Consider the following 21,368-nt stretch of genomic DNA (forward strand, 5'->3'; position numbering starts at 1 on the left):
GTTCATATGCTAATTTCTAAGCCCTTGAAGGTTGCCTCTCATCTCAGGGCATTTTGACAGTTTTCACGACTAGAGTTTGCTAGTTCATGTGTTTCATATAGTTAAAGGGACCGTCTAGTCAGAATTAAACTTTCATGATTCAGATAGAGCATGCAAATTTAAAGGGACATGCCACCCACATTTTTTCTTTTATGATTTAGAAAGAGAATGCAATTTTAAACATCTTTCTAATTTACTTATTTTATCTAATTTGTTTTATTCTCTTGATATTCTTTGATGAAAAGCATATCTAGATATGCTCACTAGCTGCTGATTGGTTGCTGTACATATAAGCCTTGTGTGATTGGCTCACCATGTGCATTGCTTTTTCTTCAACTAAGGATATTTAAAAAATGAAGCACAATAAATAATGGAAGTAAATTGTAATGTTGTTTAAATTTGTATTCTCTATCTGAATCATGAAAGGAAGATTTTGGGTTTAGTGGCCCTTTAAACAACAAATTATCTTTAAATTTGCTTTGTTCCCTAGGTGGTATTTTTGAAAAGCTAAACCTAGGCAGGCTTAAACTGATTTCTTAAACCGTTGAAAACCGCCTCTTAGCTCAGAGCATTTTGAAAAGTTTTTCGCAGTTAGACAGTACTAGTTCATTTGTGTTATATATATAACAGTGTGCTCACTCCCGTGGAGTTATTTAGGAGTCTGCACTGATTGGTTAAACTGTATTTCTGTCAAAAGCACTGAGGTAAGGGGCAGTCTGCAAAGACTTAGATACAAGGCAATCACATAGGTAAAACATATATTAATATAACAGTGTTGGTTATGCAAAACTGGGGAATGGGTAATAAAGGGATTAGCTATCTTTTTAAACAATAAACATTCTGGTGTAGACTGTCCCTTTAACACTGTGTTCGTGCACATGGAGTTGCTAGGAGCCAGCCTCGATTGGCGAAAATGCAAGTCTGTCAAAAGAACTTAAATAAGGGGGCAGTTTGTAGAGGCTTAGATACAAGATAATCACAGAGATACAAAAGTGTATTAATATGACTGTGTTGGTTATGCAAAACTATGGAATGGGTAATAAATGGATTATCTATCATTTAAAACAATAAATATTCTGGTGTAGACTGTCCCTTTAAATGAACACCAGTGTTATGGAATTTTACCGAGCTAGACAAATAAATAATGTTAATAATAGCTATGCTTGTTTAGTTTTGCTATCCATTTTTTAATTAAAGGGATATAATACTCATATGCTAAATCACTTGATGAAGCATAACTGTTAAAAGCTGACACGAAAATATCACCTGAACATCTCTATGTAAGAAGGAAATGTATTTTACCTCAAAATGTATTCAGCTCACCAGAATAAGTGCTCTGTAAACAGTTATACTTCAGCTGCTGTCCATCTGCAAGTTGGGGGGGAAAAAATAGCCAATCAGCAGTGCTAAGGGCATGCTTTGCTTTGCTGTGATTTCATGAGATTTCATAGTTAACTTCCTTAAATGTAAAAGGAAAATAACATGACTGTGCCTGCACATGCCAGATGCACACTCCCTTGCAAATCCTAGAACTAGCATCCTGGTTGGCTGCTTAAAGTCTCTTTACAGTGGGGTGAGGCAAAATATCTACATAGAGATGTTCAGGTAATATTTTTTGTCAGCTTTTTAAAGCTATGCTGCATCACTTTCAAGTGCTTAAACATTTGAGTATTATGTCCCTTTAAATAAATCTTAAAATAGTCTTGATTATATGTAGCAAAATACAATTATGTATGACAGAATATGCCATAATGTTGTATGATATACTGTTTTGTATCCTGAATCTATAAAGCATTTAATTATTTCCTCCCAGCATGAGGCTTGAGGACCAGAATTTGGCCCTTTAAAACTTTTATGTGGTCTTCTCGCTTTCCCTTTCAATGTTGCCTCTCTAAATCTGTCCATTTGCAACACATTAAGTTTCTGCTCTCAAAAACTGGCTCATTTATGTCCTCTCTTTTGGATTGAATTATTGTAATACGTATACCTTTCTTAACACATATATTATTATCCTGGCACACTCTCTCCACTTTTCCACATATACTGTACTTTTCTCATTCCCCTATTATATTCTTTCTCTCCCTTTAAACACTTTGAGATAGTAATATAAAATGTTTAATTGTATGTAGTAGAGCAACTTTGCATTATACTTTCATAATTTATTTTGTTCCCTTTTCCTGTCATTTAATTCTGAATATTGTGAGCTTTCCAAATTCCTGGTAAAAGTGGAAGTACAGACACGGCTGTAATTAACAGCCATTGGTTGCACTCTCAAGTAAGCCATTTAAAACTGTCCCTAATTGGCCATAGCAGAAAAATAAACCTAAGTTACAATATGGCGGCACCCACTTCTTAATGGACATTAGAAGGTTAACCTTATTTTTTCAATATTTAAAAAACTAATGTCATTTTAAAAAATACATGTATATATTATTCTCAGGCTAATATGTAGTCTGAATACATAATTCTATCATTGTTTTTTTTTAGAGTTTAATGTCCCTTTAAAGACCTTCACCATTCTAAAAACGCCCCTATTATTACTTAACCTACTATTACCCCAAGCTAAAGAAGTATCTATGTATTAAAAAAATGCATTTTCTTAAGTCCCACTAATGGAAAGAGCAGGAAAGAACTGCACGTATTTGCAATAGAAATCTGTTTGCAAAAGTGTTTCTTGTAAAACGTACTACTGCGGCGATTTGCATGTACTTGAACGTTTTCATCTAAATGTCTCCTGTTTGTTTTGAACTCAGTTCTTGATCCCATTTGTTCACAGTATACGGGATGGGAAGCTTCAGCACCTTCTGGCCCGAGAGCTTGTACCAGGGGATTTAGTTTGCTTATCAGTTGGTGACCGAGTCCCTGCAGACATCAGACTAATAGAGGTAATCATGAGATGCAAGACGATGATGTATATATAAGTAAATACAATAGAATTCAGTTTAGATGCTGTTCCTTGTTATTTTTTATTTTGTTTGTCTCAGTTTACAATGAATCAAAAAAAAATGTATTGTTAAAAAAAAATTGCACTATTCACCAAAATACAGTTTATTAGGCCCTGTCTAATCTAATTCTGTTTATGTCAGGGTTGTGCAAGATATAGCTCGCAGACCTTGTGTTTTTTTATCTGGCAACACTATCCAAAACGTAATATACCCACTACATAAAAATTAGTCATTATGTGACCCCACATTGCTGATGAGTGACATACAGTTGCTGATCTGGCTGTGTAAGTCTTTGCACCTTCTATTTACAACCATGTGACCATGGGAATGATCTCTGAAGCTTCGAGTCAAATTTGCATATGTATCTGGCTTTTTTTTCCCTCCAAATAGATTATTTTTTCTTTACTGAGAGAATTTTTTTGTTTTGTTTTGTTTTTTAGAAACATATGAACCAATAGGTATATCTCAGGAATCAGAAAGTGTGTATATAAGTATGTTTTAGAATGTGTGTATATGAGTATGTCTCAGGATATGTGCATAAGAGTATGTCTCAGGATGTGTGTATATGAGTATGTCTGAGGATATGTGCATAAGAGTATGTCTCAGGATGTGTGTATATGAGTATGTCTCAGGATATGTGCATAAGAGTATGTCTCAGGATGTGTGTATATGAGTATGTCTGAGGATATGTGCATAAGAGTATGTCTCAGGATGTGTGTATATGAGTATGTCTCAGGATATGCGCATAAGAGTATGTCTCAGGATGTGTGTATATGAGTATGTCTCAGGATATGTGCATAAGAGTATGTCTCAGGATGTGTGTATATGAGTATGTCTGAGGATATGTGCATAAGAGTATGTCTCAGGATGTGTGTATATGAGTATGTCTCAGGATATGTGCATAAGAGTATGTCTCAGGATGTGTGTATATGAGTATGTCTCAGGATATGTGCATAAGAGTATGTCTCAGGAGGTGTGTATGTGAGTATGTCTCAGGAGGTGTGTATGTGAGTATGTCTCGGGATGTGTGTATGTGAGTGTGCCTCAGGATGTGTGTATGTGAGCATGTCTCAGGATGTGTGTATGTGAGTATGTCTCAGGATGTGTGTATGTGAGTATGCCTCAGGATGTGTGTATGTGAGTATGTCTCAGGAGGTGTGTATGTGAGTATGTCTCAGGATGTGTGTATATGAGTATGTCTCAGGATGTGTGTATGTGAGTATGTCTCAGGATGTGTGTATGTGAGTATGTCTCAGGATGTGTGTATGTCTCAGGATGTGTGTATGTGAGTATGTCTCAGGATGTGTGTATGTGAGTATGTCTCAGGATGTGTGTGTGTGAGTGTGTCTCAGGATGTGTGTATGTAAGTATTTTCTCAGGATGTGTGTATGTGAGTGTGTCTCAGGATGTGTGTATGTGAGTATGCCTCAGGATGTGTGTATGTGAGTATGTCTCAGGATGTGTCTATGTGAGTATGTCTCAGGAGGTGTGTATGTGAGTATGTCTCAGGATGTGTGTATATGAGTATGTCTCAGGATGTGTGTATGTGAGTATGTCTCAGGAGGTGTGTATGTGAGTATGTCTCAGGATGTGTGTATGTCTCAGGATGTGTGTATATGAGTATGTCTCAGGATGTGTGTATGTGAGTATGTCTCAGGATGTGTGTATATGAGTATGTCTCAGGATGTGTGTATGTGAGTATGTCTCAGGATGTGTGTATGTGAGTATGTCTCAGGATGTGTGTATGTCTCAGGATGTGTGTATGTGAGTATGTCTCAGGATGTGTGTATGTGAGTATGTCTCAGGATGTGTGTGTGTGAGTGTGTCTCAGGATGTGTGTATGTGAGTGTGTCTCAGGATGTGTGTATGTTAGTGTGTCTCAGGATGTGTGTATGTGAGTATGTCTCAGGATCTGTGTGAGTATGTCTCAGGATGTGTGTAAATGAGTATGTCTTGTGATGTAGGTATGTGTGTATGTCTGTAAAGAGGGACATATGGCTGTCTCATATAGACAGATGGACAGAGTTCAGAATCAAGGACTGTGCCTCTCAAATAAGGACAGTTGGAATGTCTGCATATAATATAGTTTGTGAGGATGTTTTATGTCACATCTGAACTGTATAATCACCACTTCTTCACCGGCTTGTTTCTAGAGAACAAATGTTTTAGTTCAAAGGAGATAGCATTGTGATTTGTACATGACATTTCCTGGTTTGTAAGAATTTTTGCTTCTAATTTGACACATCACTTATGTTCAATTGATATTTTCATATGAGTGTTACATTTTTATATATTTATAGACCTCTAAACACTTCATTCCAATATTAGTATTTACATTTCGATGATCATATTTCCTTTGTGTACAAGTTTAAAAGTGTGATTTCAGCTTTATTTTTAACTTAGTCAAAAAGTGACACATTTTATTAACAAGTGAAATGAGCGTGCAAAAGGACAAAAACATACTTCCAAAAATTCCAAACCATAGCAGCCAAATCCAGAATTATCTTGCATTTTAGAAACCAAAACTTTCAAACACATGGTGATAATTCTATAGAAGCTGTTTCTAGTGAAGATGGTAATGTGTAGGGTAAACAAACATGCTGTGACTTGAACTGTCTAAAATAAAGGACAGGCATATGTGATTCTTGTTTCTACCACCTTGTTGCTAAAAAAGCTATACTGTACATACGACTGATCTTTAGCAATGACATTTATGGTTTGGACATTCCATTCTTAAAACAGCTACACATTGTTTTAGTGTCAGGTAACATCTTGTCAGTCAAGGATCATAAGAAAATAATAGGCCCTGGGAGATAGTGTGGAGGTATTTATGACGCTAGTTGTCAGTTTCCTTTCTCAAAACACTGGCATCACTTCCTCCAGTATAATATATCCTAATTTATAGTCAGTAACAATGGCAGTCAATGGCAAAGTAAATTCAACACTGTCACTGGATCTGTCACTGGAAGAGTTTGATGCTATTTCTAAGCCATTGTTGTAGAAATGTGTAGGTAATTTGAAATCCAGGTAAATACAATGGTTTCATTCCCAATCAAAAATAAAAACCTGCAAACAAATTATAATGTTATTTAAGCTTTTAAATAAAAGCTCCTGCAAAAAAGTTACAGCCAGATGTTCCATAGATTTCTACTCCACAGAACATGGGTGATGCTATGCCTCCCTTCTACTATACAGGATGCATCCAGTGTATGGGTTTTTATTCCGAAAGTATAAAAACAAAACAGTATTTTAGTGGTTATTTTAGTTTTTGTGCTTTTCTAGGGCAATGGTAAACCTGCAACCCTCAACCTCCTACCCTAAGCAAATTTATCTCATATACACATCTCCTGAGACATACTCACATACACACATCCTGAGACATACTTATATACACATATCCTGAGACATACTCACATACACACTTCCTGAGACATACTCATATACACACATCCTGAGACATACTTATATACACATATCCTGAGATATACTCACATACACACTTCCTGAGACATACTCATATACACACATCCTGAGACATACTCATATACACATATCCTGAGATATACTCACATACACACTTCCTGAGACATACTCATATACACACATCCTGAGACATACTCATATACAGACATCCTGAGACATACTCATATGCACACATCCTGAGACATACTCACATACACACATCCTGAGACATACTCATATACACACATCCTGAGATATACTCATATTCACACATCATGAGACATATTCATATACCTACAGTACATCCTGAGACATACTCACATACACACATCCTGAGAAATACTCACATACACACATCCTGAGATATACTCATATTCACACATCCTGAGACATATTCATATACCTACAGTACATCCTGAGACATACTCATATACACACATCCTGAGACATACTCACATTCACACATCCTGAGAAATATTTAGATCCCGAGAAATACTCATATACCCACATCCTGAAACATATTTACATATTTAAATTCACACATCCTTGGACTAACTCACATTCACACATCTTGAGACATTCTCACATTCACACATCCTGAGACATACTTACATACACACATCCCTAGACACACTTATATACACACACCCTGAGAAATACTCACATACATACACAAATACCTAGTTCCTTCTGTGTGAATAATGCTATATCTTCTATAATCTGCTAGATCTCCCAACTAGTAGATAAAATAAAGAATAATGTTACCAAATACGGATGGCGCTAAAATAAACTATTCATTTCCCAGATTGAATAAAAAATGTTTAATAATACAATGAAACATATAATAAAATCAGATGACTTTGCCAGCCACTTCAATAACAAAATTGACTCCATCAGAAACTAAATCAGCTCTCAACATAATTCCATTCTCTCACCCCCTCAAATGCTCGCAACCAACCACAACCCACATAGCCATAAACTTAGCTCTTTCTCCCCTGTTACTGAGGAAGATGTTTTGGCACTTATACTGCGCTCTCACCTCACTACCTGTCCCCTTGACCCTATCCCCTCACAGCTACTCCCCTCCCTCTCTTCTACCCTTACCCCTATACTCACACACATTTCAACCTCTCCCTCAGCACCGGTATATTTCCCTCATCTCTGAAATATGCACTGGTCACACCTATCCTCAAAAAAAAAACTTCCCTTGATCCAACCTCCCCATCCAACTACCTCCCTATTTCCCTCTTGCCTCAAAGCTTCTCGAAAAACTAGTATATGCACACCTATCCCATTTCCTTACATTAAACTCTCTCCCTGACCCACTGCAATCTGGATTTCGTCCCCATCACAGAGACAGCAATCGTTAAGGTTAACAACGACCTACTTACAGCAAAATCAAAAGGCCACTTTTCTCTGCTTGATCTGTCCGCAGCCTTTGATACTGTTGACCACCCTCTTTTGCTCCAAACCCTCCAATAATTCGGGATCTTTGACACAGCCCTCTCGTGGTTCTCTTCCTATCTGTCAAACTGTAACTTTAGTGTAGCCTTCTCTGGGGCCTCCTCTGCCCCGTCACCACTTTCTGTTGGGATACCGCAAGGCTCTGTCCTTGGTCCCTTATTCTTCTCAATCTACACATCATCATTAGGTTCCCTAATAAAGTCCCACAGTTTACAATATCATTTGTATGCCAATGACACCCAAATCTACTTCTCTGCACCAGACCTATCTCCTTCCTTGCTAACCCGTGTCACTAACTGTCTTTCTCACATCTCTTCCTGGATGTCCTCTCACTACCTCAAGCTAAAGCTCTCCAAAACTGAGCTCCTTATTTTTCCCCCTTCTTCCAAAATCTCCACCCCAATCTCTCTATAACTGTTGACAATTCCATCATTACCCCTTCCCCACATGCCCCATATCTCGGGGTCACATTTGACTCAGATCCTGCCGCTTCCACCTTAAAAACATCGCTACAATTAGACAGTTTCTTTACACAAGACATAACTAAGATTTTAATCCACTCTTTCATCCTTTCCCACCTTGATTACTGCAACTCTGTCCTCTCTGGTCTCCCTAGCTGCCACCTAGCTCCTTTACATTCCATAATGAATTCCTCTGCCAGGCTCATCTTCCTTACACATCGCTCTTCATCCGCTGCACCTCTCTGCAAATCCCTTCACTGGCTTCCTCTTGCCTCTCGGATTAAACACAAAATTATCACTCTGACATACAAAGCCCTCAACTGCACTGCTCCCTCCTATATTTCAGACCTTGTTTCCAGATACTCTCCCTCCTGTCCCCTTCGCTCTGCTCATGACCTTCTATTCTCCTCCTCTCTTGTTACCTCATCGCACTCCTGTTTACAGGACTTCTCCAGACTGGCTCCAATCTTGTGGCACTCTCTGCCTCGCTCCACAAGACTCTCCCCTAGTTTTGAAAGCTTCAAGCACTCCCTAAAGACTGTACTGTTCAGGGATGCATACAACCTACACTAACCTTTCTTTATACCAGTTCCTCTCCTCCATTGCTATCCCCTGAACTCCCTTAGCATGTATGCCTAAGAGTCCAGCTGTTTGCAGATCACCTTCTTAAGAGCTGACTACAACAGTGCGACTCTTGGCAGGGCCCTCTACCCATTTGATCCCTGTAATTGGATTGTTGTACTGTGCCTTTGTTTATAGTGCTGTGGAATCTGTTGGTGCTCTACAAATAACCGATAATAATAATAGATGCATCCATTTCAAGTGTATTAGTTGCACAATATGTCAGAATAAAATATACAAAAAAATCGGTATATATTATAAGTGGATACTCTTATCTGTGGTATTTTTAAAAAGTCTCTCCTTGATAAGTATAGCAAGTCTCTCCTTGATGAAAGAAACAAACTTTAAGTCTTAGTATATATTGTATCAATGTCATGGATACTATTATAATCCTTTACTCACTGTGGCTGTGATCGGAATGATCCGTTAGTCTTCATCACAGAGTTTGATCACGTGACCGGTTTCAAACAATCGTGAGTCCGATGTATCCACCAATGGGCTGGGTGTGTGTGGATTCGAATCTCAGGTCTAGACACCTTGTATTGGTAACAACATATGAACACATTATCGTATTTATGCTAAAAAAAAACCTTTGCAGTGTCTTTAATCTTGCTAGTATCAAGTTGCTCAGGTATATACTACAGTGATAACTCGTCAGTGTATACACAAGTTATATATAGTGACTCAGAGACTTAGTACACTTGGGGGAATTAGTGACTAACGATAGTTTGTTCTTTTAGAACATTTAGAGAAAACGGTTTTTCTCCAAAAAAACCTCTGTATCCTTAAATCTATCTGTCAGATGGATATTCTTTTTTCCATTTGTCGAGATGACAGCTTTGTGAGTGTATGTAATTATTGGAGTCTGTACTTTTGAAAAAGGTTCTAGTTACTAAGTCATTATTAATTATTTCTATTTCTACATCTAGAAAACTGATTTTTGTCTTACTCCACTCATGGGTGAAAGTTAATCCAAAAGTATTACAATTTAAATCATTTATAAATAGTTCCAACAAATCGGAGTCACCTTTCCATATAAGGAAATATTCGCCATGGTCTGTGAACCTTGTGCCCTATAGAAGCTATATAGTTGACCTATTCCTTATATGGAGAGGTGACTCAGAATTGTTGGAACTATTTATACATTTTTTAAATTGTAATACTTTTGGATTAACTTTCAACCATGAGTGGAGTAAGACAAAAATCAGTTTTCTAGTTGTAGAAATAGAAATAATTAATAATGACTTAGTAACTAGAACCTTTTTCAAAAGTACAGACTCCAATAATTACATACACTCACAAAGCTGTCATCTCGACAAATGGAAAAAGAAAATCCCAAAAGGACAGTTTCTCAGAGTCAGGCAAAACGGTAGGAGAGTTGAAGATTTTGACATACAAGCAAATATCTTAGACGAAAGATTTAAAGAAAAGGGATATAACATGGATCTAGTTAATAAAGATATGAAGTAAATAAGAAAAAAGAATCAGGAAGAGCTTAGCTAAAAAAAAGTTTAGGATCCTATTAATGAGAATAGCAGTATTTCAAAATTGAGCAAGAACAGAAAAAGAAATGAGGTTATGACTGACACATTAAGAATAACTTTCATTACGAATTTTACCGAACAACATGGTATGATCAAACGAATTGTTCACAAGCATTGGCACCTTATAAAGAAAGACACTATTATTGGGGATAAGATAAGTAACAATCCTAGCTTTGTCTTTAGAAAAGCACGCACTCTGAAAAACAAACTAGCTCCGAGTGAGTTCAGAAACAAGAGTATGATTGATATAGACTTGAATAGAGAAAAAATATTTGGATTCTTTCCTTGCATTGCTTGCAAATCTTGCAAACACAGCAGTAAAAAGAAGGCAATAGTTTCTACTAATGTTATAAAATTTAAGATTGGAAAAGTGATCAGATGTACAGATAAGAACATAATTTATATCTTACAATGCTCATGCAATCTATACTATTTAGGTCAAAGAAGCAGTCTTAAAAGATAGAATCAGAGAGCATGTACTTTGTTTAGAACATGGCAGATTAGATTCAGTACTATACAAACACTTTCTGGAGATACACAATCAGAACACGAAAGAATTATCTTACTGGGGAATAAAGAAAATTACACCTGATAATAGAAACACAAATGTGAAAAAGACACTTTTACTAAAAGAAGCAGAACTGATTTATAATTTAGGCACGTTATAACCAAAGGGTTTAAATGCTGAAATGGATTTAAACCATTTAATATGAACATTTGTTTATTTAACAGATTAACAGATTTAGGGGTTCTCAATCACTGGGTATTTCTCACTATCACTATAAGACATTTTGTCAATATAGTATTATATTACTTTTTTCTTTATATAATAACACTAATTTGTTCTATATAGTATTATAGAACTTTTTTCTATATATGTATACAAAGGACTTTCTATATAAAATGATGTATTATATTTAAAAACAATCTATACAATATCACCATTATCACTAAGAATACATTATATTATATATTATTTCTCTATCTGGATTGCAACAAATCTATTGCAATAAAATGTAATATCTCAGCGATACCATACAATTTTTTTATTAAATTATCTTATTTTACGATTTATTCAATAAATTTCAATTGTACCAACTTATCAGAATCACTATTCCAGAACGGTAATACAGTTTACTCTATACTTAGCAATACTGTTAACTCTGCAAACTGTTTGTTGCATAGAGAAATGTATTATCTGCCATTATCTTTAGAAATTAGAAATGTAATTGAAATCACCTGAATTACCAATACAAGACAGAACATAACACAGACTGATTTAAGGATACAGAGGTTTTTTGGACGAAAAACGTTTTCTCTAAATGTTCTAAAAGAACGTATACTATCGTTAGTCACTAATTCCCCCAAGTGTACTAAGTCTCTGAGTCACTTATATAACTTGTGTATACACTGACAAGTTATCACTGTAGTATATACCTGAGCAACTTGCTACTAGCAAGATTAGAGACACTGCAAGTTTTTTTTTGGCATACAGTACATACAATAGTGTGTTCAATACAAGGTGTCTAGACATGAGATTCAAATCCTCACACATCCAGCCCATTGGTAGATACATCAGACCTACAATTGGTTGAAACCGGTCACGTGATCAAACTCTGTGACGAAGACTAACAGATCATTCCGATCACAGCCACACTGAGTAAAGGATTATAATAGTATCACGGACATCGATACAATATATACTAAGACTGCCTTATAGTTTGTTTCTTTCATCAAGTAGAGACTTGCTATACTTATCAAGTAGAGACTTTTTAAAAAATACCACGGATAAGATTATCAACTGATATTATACACCGATTTTATTGTATATTTTATACTGACATATTGTGCAACTAATACGTTTAAAACTGATACATACAATTTTATTATATGTTTCATTGTGTTATTAAACATGTTTTATTCAATATGTGAAATGAATAGCTTCTTTTAGCGTCATCCTCATTTGGTAACAAAATACTCACATTCAAACATCCTGAGAAATACTCACATGGACACATCCTAAAACATAATCATATACACACATCCGGAGACATACTCACATACACACATCCTGAGAAATACTTACATACCCACATCCTGAGACATACTCATATACACACATCCTGAGAAATACTTATATACGCACATCCTGATTCCTGAGATATACCTATTGGTTCATAACTTTCTAAAACAAAACATTCTCTCAGTAAAGAAAAAGTTATCTATTTGGAGAAAAAAAAAGTCAGATACATATGAAAATTTGAAATCTTTGTTAAAGGGACAGTCTACACCAAAATTGTTATTGTTTATAAAGATAGATAACGCCTTCTCTACCCATTTGCCAGCTTTGCACAACCAATATTTTTATATTAATATACTTTCTAACATTTAAACCTCTAAACTTCTGCCTGTTTCTAAGCCACTAGCCTCTTATCACTTGCTTTTTTTATTAGCTTTTCACAACACAAGACTGCTAATTCATGTGTGCCATATAGATAACATTGTGCTTTCTCCCATGGAGTTGTGCAGGACACAGCACTAATTGGCTAAAATGCAAGTCAATAGAGAATACATACATAGCCATGTGATAAAGGGGCTCTCAGAAGAGGCATAGATACAAGGTAATCACAGACGTAAAAGTATATCAATATAACCATGTTGGCTGTGCAAAACTGGGGGATAGGTAATAAAGGAATTATCTATCTTTTTAAACAAACATTTTGGAGTAGACTGTCCCTTTAAATATATATGTGGCACAATTATTGGCACCCTATGAATTAATTTGAGAAAATATATTTGAAGTATATTCTTTTTGATATTTTAAATTTTTAGTACACCTGTGTGACTAGGAACAGGAAATTGTTTACAGGGGTATACATGTGAGGCAACACATAGGCCAAATTCCCACAGGCATTCATCACAAATGGTAAGACCACAGAATATAGCTGTGATGTGCAGCAAAAGGTTGTTGAGCTTCACAAAATGGGAAGTGGCTATAAGAAAATAGCAAAAGCATTGAAAATGCTCATTTCCAACCAGGGTCGGCTCTAAGGGGGGGGCATTGGGGGGCAATGCCCCCCCCCAATCGAATGCTGTGCCCCCCAGGGCAAAAGAAGTGATTTTAAAAAAAAAATTTTTTTTTTTTTACATTTTAAAAGTGACCGAACGTCCAGGGTCCCAAATGTCGCATCAACCATTTGTAGCCACTGGACTCTGGAGATCCGCCACTGGAGGGCCCAGCTAATCTCTTTACTCTCCTCTATTTACAACCAGATAACAATTAAAGTTGCATTTCCCTGCTGGTGCTCTCACAGTTAACCTAAGGCTTGCAATGCCCCTCCTCCTGCTAGCCCACTTACTACAGAGCTGAAGTGAGATGATGACATCATCAGACCTCTGCAGGAAGTGCTGGGAGAAGCTAACAGTCAGTGAGAGGGAAGGCAGAAGTAATTTTGTGAAAACACAGCCGTATAACCAATGTGTGTGTGGGAGTAGTATCCCTTCCCTATTGTGCTTTATATCCTGGCAGCCACAGATAAAGAAGCAAATTGGGAATTCCTTGGTTTCCCCACTGCAGGTCACACAAAACAAGTGTGCATTGTGCCTGCTTTATCTGCAGTGATCAGTGTAAAATGTGTGTCAGATTATAGGTGTTCAAATACACACACTTCAAATGTAGCTGTGGGACAATGAGTGAAATAGCCTTATGTTTATTATTTACATGTTTCAAAACATCTCCTATTTGACCCCAAGGTTGTTTTATTATATATATATATATATATATATATATATATATATATATACACACACAATACACACATTGTGTGTATATATATATATTGTTTGTGTGTATATATATATATATATATGTGTGTGTGTGTATATACATATATACCGTGTGTATGTGTGTGTGTGTATATATATATATATATATATACATACACACAGTGTGTGTGTGTGTATATATATATATATATATATATATATATATATACTGTGTGTGTGTATGTGTATATATATATATATATATATATATATGTGTGTGTGTGTATATGTATATATATATATATATATATATATCATTTGTGTGTATATACATACTGTACATACTGTGTGTGTGCTGGTAAATATCATTAATAATATCTGTACAAGTAATGTACTGCTTGGCACTCAAACTTATTGTCACATAAAAGCTTATTTGATCATTAGTAGGGTCATTGGTAGAGCTACACATGCAAACAGTGTCCACTGGCTGTGTCATATGTGGGAGACATTCCTGAGATATGACAAATGTAACCCCTGCACTGCCATAAATCTGGTAAATGTAACTGCTGCGGCACTGCCAGACATCTTATAAATGTAACCCCTATACTCCTTGAGATATGACACATGTAACCGCTGCACTTCCAGAAATATAAACAAATCTAACTCCTGCACAGCCAGAGATCTGATAAATGTAACCCCTGGACTGCCACAGTAGGTCTGCTCTTATTTTGACTCTCATACATGCTTTTTAAATGCGTGCCCCCTCGTGAAAAAAAAATGCCCCCCCCATTTCATTTGTTCTGGAGCCGACCCTGTTTCCAACATCAGGGCAATAATTAAGAAGTTCCAGTCAACTGGAAATGTCATGAATCAACCAGGAAGAGGACTTTTGTCTATATTGTCTCAACGCACTGTAAAGAGGATGGTCCGAGTGGCCAAATTATCTCCAAGGATCACAGCTGGAGAATTGCGGATATGAGTTACGTCTTGGGGTCCGAAAGTCTCCAAAACTACAATCCAATGTCACCTACATCACCACAATTTGTTTGTAAGGGTTTCAAGAAAAAAGCCTCTACGCTCATGTAAAAACAAACTCAAGTGTCTTCAGTTTGCAAGACACAACTGGAACTTCAAATGGGACTGGGTTCCATGGACAGATAAAACCAAAATAGAGCTTTTTGGCAATAAACACCAGAGGTGGGTTTGGTGCACACAGAGAGGTAGCAATATGGAAATGTACCTCATGCCCACAGTTAAATATGATGGTGACTCTTTAATGTTTTGGGGATGTTGTTCTGCCAGAGGACCTGGACATTTTGTTGGGATAAATGGCATCAACAGATATTAAATGAACACCTGACTGCCTCTGCCAGAAAGCTTAAAATGGGATGGGGTTGGATCTTCTAGCAGGACAATGATCCAAAATATATATAACAATCAACACAAAAATTATTTACTGACCACAAAATCAAGGTCCGGCCATGGCCATCCCAGACCCCGGACTTGAACCCTATAGAAAACCTGTGGGATGAACTTAAATAAAGAGTCCACTAACAACAATTTCAAAATTTGACGGATCTGGAGAGATTCTGTATTGAGGAATGGACTCAGATCCCTTGCTATGTATTCTCTAACCTCATCTGGCATTATAGGAGAAGAATCTGAGCTGTTATCTTGGCAAAGGGAGGTAGCACTAAGTATTGACTTAAAGGGTGCAAATAATTGTGCCACACATATATTTAACAAAGATTATTTTTTTTTTGGAAAAACCTATGTTGTGTTTGCAATGCTTTGATTTTCATGAGAGCAGAGTATGTTTGTGTATTTTTTAACAAAAGGTGAAAAGGTTAAACAATAAAGACAAATTTTCATAGACTTATTTGCTCAGATTTATTGAGGGTGCCAATATTAGTGGAGGGCATAGATAGATAGATAGATAGATAGATAGATAGATAGATAGATAGATAGAGGATAGATACTGTAGATACTCATAGATAGATACTCATAGATAGATATGTTTCTTTTCTCTCCTTTAAGGGGAAACTCAAAATTTGTAAAGTACACAATTATAAAACAGCCTAACAAGCAGTGTTCTTATCTTATGCATTGTACCACGGCTTTCCAAGCATAATCATCTTCCAATTTTAAGCTGTAAGTGAATGGATTGATGAAATTCCTTTCATTATCAAGAATCTCTCTCAATCTTTCTTAATTAATTAGATCTTGTTTGTCCTGAAATTAGTATTTTAATTTGACAAATCAGATTTTAAATATCAAATTAAATTTTGGTGAGAAAAAACACAAATAGTGTTTAACTACTACACAATCATGAAAATAAATCATAGTGATGAAAACCCCCCTCCCTAATTTTTATGTGTTACTGTAGGCCCTGTACCCATTTCTTAAATTCTATCCTTTTATGTCTGCTCTCTTTGGTTTCATGCCATTCTTTTTCTGTGAATATAAAATGAATACAGATTGCAATGAGTGTCACTGGAACACAATGCTCTTTCTTAATGTAATCATTGGACTGTTGCATGTTATTGAAGTATCATTGATTGGTTTTGCAGACTACAGATTTGTTGGTTGATGAGTCAAGCTTTACTGGGGAAACAGAGCCCTGCAGCAAGACCCATGTGCCACTGGATGAGACTAACAGCATTTCAACCCTCTGCAACATCGTTTTCATGGGAACTCTTGTTCGGTATGGAAAAGGAAAGGTAAATGCAGGATGAAACCAAATATGAACACAATCACAAAACAGTATTTGTGTACAAGGAATAAATTATCTGTATATTGCACAACATCATAAACCTTAAAGGGATAGAAAGGTGAAAATTTAAATACGCACGGATGCATTCCAATTTGAAACATAAGCATTTTTTGCAGTTTACTTCCATTAGCAAAATAGCTTCTTGTAAAATGTATTACTGTAAATCTGCAGCATACGCAAATATCTAGAGAAGGCCTGTGATCCAATATTCAAACACAGCACCTTCTCAGAGAGCTGGCAGTGGTGTGTATTGCTTCTGAAGATGCAATTTATGTCATGCAAGCCACTGCTGACTCTCTGAGCATGCATGGTGTCTCAATATTGGCGCAGAAGCCCTCACAGGATATGTGCGTATGCTGCAGAAAAACCTTTGCTAGAAGCATTTTTGCTAATAGAAATATATTGCAAAAATGTTTATATTTTAGATTGATTTATCATGCGTCGAGCTGTCATGATTCGCTATTGCGAATAATGTCCGCTGGACATTGCTAAATTTATCATTGCACAAGCTTATTTACCAGAAATGCTTGTGCAATGCCGCCCCCTGCTCACTCACTGCCAATCGGCCGCTAGCAAGGACTGTCAATCATTCCGATCTTATTGGATCATGATGAGTTCAATCCGCCACCTTTTAGGTGGTGGAGAGGTTAAGGAGCAGCAATCTTACGACAGCTGCTTCTTATCTTCCGTTTTAGGCGAACGTGAAACTATGGGTCTCCGAAGCAACATCTGATGCTTAATAAATGGAACCCAGTTAATCAAATATAATAAAAGCTATCACACATACAAATTTGCTGTTTTAAAATGGTAATGGTTAGAATATCATAAAGCACCATTACAGTTTACAGTAATTCTGCTTCTAAAACGTGTTCCTGTCCTTGGAGAAAAAAAACATTGTTTTTGTTTGTATTCTCCCTGGGGCTTTGGGAGTTCTTGTTATCAAGCAGTAAGCAATTGTTCCTTATCAGTATCAGATGAATGTAAGCTGATTTAAGATAATTTTCCTGCAAACATGTATTTGACAGGTATATTGTTGGACTTTTATGTGCATGATAGAAACATTCTGGGCTAGATTACAAGTGGTGCGATTTGTTTGTTTTTCGCGATCGGGAAAACTGTGCTAGAGTTAAGCTTTTTGTGCTAGTCGGGTTGCACTCATATTAAGAGTTTAAAAAAAAGTATTTTACACTAGCGGTAACCCAAATCGTGCTTAAAGTTGAAATTCGAAAATCACAATCGTGTTTTCACAATTACCCATAGAAGTCAATGGAGAAAAAAAAGTTAAAATAAAAACACCCACTCTCTCATGCAAATACCTTGATATATTTGCAATAGCGCTAACCCAACATGAAAATATGAACAATGTGTTTTTGTAATATGAGCATACCCCATCGCATACTGTAATATGCGCAAACATGATCGCATACTGTAATATGCACATACCCAACATGAAAAATATGTATATATAAATATTAACCACAGGTCTGAGATCGCAGTAAGGATTCTTGCGTAAATCAAGATTGTGCTAGCGATATTTGCGTCTCACTTGTAATCTAGCCATCATTGTTTAGTACACTTTTTTTTTTTTTAAATAGCCATGAAAGTGAAACCATGTGTCGCCTTACATGCCATCATGTTGGTATAAATTTTAGCTGTCCCGAAGGGTCTAGTTTCTCACCCTCCCATTGTATTGTTCCTATATAAATATTGTGTTAACATTAATAGCTCCTTGTTATCAAATTTCCTCTATGGTTTAGATCCAAAGCTTTAGAAAGCTATCACCTACTTTTTACAGTCAAGGTAGTTCATGTCTACACAAAATTTGCTAGAATTTCTAACACTGTAATAGCCTTTACATACACCACTGCAACTTGAATTCCTTAATCTTATGAATGTAAAAACAGTCTTTTCTTGGATTGTTTATGCAGGGGTTGGTTATCGGTGTGGGAGAAAAGTCTCAGTTTGGGGAAGTATTCAAGATGATGCAAGCCGAAGAGGTATGTACTGCACCGGCAGGATTAAATTGCACAAATCATTACATTGTGTCCAAGAACAGATTCTATTTGTCCCTTTTGACTGTAATTGCTGCAACAACTGCCATAAAGATTTAAAATGATTCTGTCATTTAAAATATGCTTATTTTTTTCATTATTTGTTTACACAAGGAATAATGAATTCTTTACACATGTCTAATATATAAATATATACATATACATACAAAATAAGGCAACAGGCTGCACTCTCAGAATGGGCTGATGTATTTATACTGTAAATCTAAGTTGACGACCACAATCTGCTTATATTTCAGCATTTCTGAAAAGCAACTTTTTTGATAGCATAAACAGTATTTCTCTTGTAAGATGTATCGAGTCCACGGATTCATCCATACTTATGGGATATTCTCCTTCCCTACAGGAAGTGGCAGAGAGAGCACCCACAGCAGAGCTGTCCATATAGCTCCTCCCTTAGCTCCACCCCCAGTCATTCTCTCTGCCTGCTTAACTGCTAGGAAGGGCAAAGTGAGTGTGGTGACAAAAATGTTAAGTTTTTATTTTCTCAAACAAAAGTTTGTTATTTTAAATGGTACCGGTGTGTACTATTTACTCTCTGGCAGAAAAGGGATGAAGATTTCTGCAAGGATGATGATGATCTTAGCATTTCGTAACTAAGATCTACTGCTGTTCTCACAAGGGCTGAAGAGTACAGGAAAACTTCAGTTGGGGGAACAGTTTGCAGGCTAAACTGCATTAAGGTATGTTCAGTCTATTTTTTTCTAGACAGACTGTGTTATTTCTAGAAAAGGCTGGCAATATCCCCATGAGGGAAAGGTAAGCTGTATTCAGTAAAAGAGGAATCCAAGCTTGCATAAAGGGCTCATAGTTACTGGTGACACTAATAGGAAAAAACGTTTTGGTTTAATTACAAATAAAATGTTTTTTGAGGGACTTTAAGGGGTCTTTGTGGCTTGTTTAAGGGTTATTAACCCACATGGCTAGTTTAAGAAACACTCTGTGGTGTTTTTTTAGGCCCCATAACTTCAAGTGAGGTGGGAGGGGCCTATTTTCAGTTGCACAGTTTATTTACCTCAGAAGCATCCAGCTACTTCTCCAGAGATTCCTGCTGTATTTGAGGGTTGTAAAGAGGTTTTTTTCCCCACAAATCATTCCTAAAGGGCAGGTAGGTGCCACAGCAGAGCTGTGGCAAGGTGCTGAACATTATTTTACTGGTTTTGAAGTTTTTTCAATCCGGTTTTTACATTAAGGGGTTAATTGTTTATTTCCATAGTGGTGCAAATTTACTAAGGCTTTATGATGCTACTGTAACAATTTTGTTGTGTTTACTGCTTTTTTACACTGTTTTGCAGAGTTTGTGCAGCTTTTTTTCTCTTAAAGGCACAGTACCGTTTTGTTTAAAGTGTTATTTACTTTCATTAAAGTGTTTTCCAAGCTTGCTTGTTACATTACTAGCCTGTTTAACATGTCTGACACCAAGGAAAATCCTTGTTCTATGTGTTTAGAAGCCATTGTGGAACCCCCTCTTAGAATGTGTCCCACTTGCACTGATATGGCTATAAATTATAAAGAGCATAATTTAGCACTTAAAAATATTGCAATAGATGATTCTCAGTTAGAAGGAAATTAGGGTTTAGCATCTAGCTCTCCCCAAGTGTCACAACCAGTAATGCCCGCACAAGTGACGCCAAGTAACTCTAGTGCGTCTAATTCATTTACTTTTCAAGACATGGCCACAGTTATGAATAAAACCCTCACAGAGGTTTTCTCTAAACTGCCTGGTTTACAAGGAAAGCGTGACAGCTCTGGGTTAAGAACAAATGCTGAGCTGTCTGACGCTTTAGTAGCCGTATCCGATATACCCTCACAATGTTCTGAAGTAGGGGTAAGGGATTTGTTATCTGAGGAAGTGATTTCTGATTCAGGAAAGACGCTCCCTCAGACAGATTCTGATATGACGGCCTTTAAATTTAAGCTTGAACACCTCAGCTTATTGCTCAAGGAGGTATTAGCTACTCTTCAAGGAGGTATTAGCTACTCTAAACGATTTTGACCCTATAGTGGTCCCAGAGAAATTGTGTAAAATGGACATATACTTAGAGGTTCCTGTTTACACTGATGTTTTTCCAGTCCCTAAGAGGATTGTGACTATTGTTACTAAGGAGTGGGATAGACCAGGTATTCCGTTCGCTCCCCCTCCTGTTTTTAAGAAAATGTTTCCCATATCTGACACCATACAGGACTCATGGCAGACTGTTCCTAAGGTGGAGGGAGCTATTTCT

At 36.6% G+C, this 21,368-nt stretch overlaps 1 protein-coding gene across 1 annotated transcript in view; it reads left to right on the forward strand.

Moving 5' to 3' along the window:
• The window catches only part of ATP2C2 (ATPase secretory pathway Ca2+ transporting 2), a 337,340-nt gene that overhangs the window by 239,534 nt on the left and 76,438 nt on the right, over window positions 1-21,368 (forward strand). The window contains exons 8-10 of the mRNA XM_053719160.1: window positions 2,816-2,924; window positions 16,872-17,021; window positions 19,003-19,071. Of these exons, the coding sequence (XP_053575135.1) occupies window positions 2,816-2,924; window positions 16,872-17,021; window positions 19,003-19,071 (328 nt within the window). The remainder of the gene's footprint in view (window positions 1-2,815; window positions 2,925-16,871; window positions 17,022-19,002; window positions 19,072-21,368) is intronic.

Source organism: Bombina bombina, chromosome 1 (genome assembly GCF_027579735.1).
Source record: "Bombina bombina isolate aBomBom1 chromosome 1, aBomBom1.pri, whole genome shotgun sequence".
Lineage (NCBI taxonomy): Eukaryota > Metazoa > Chordata > Amphibia > Anura > Bombinatoridae > Bombina > Bombina bombina.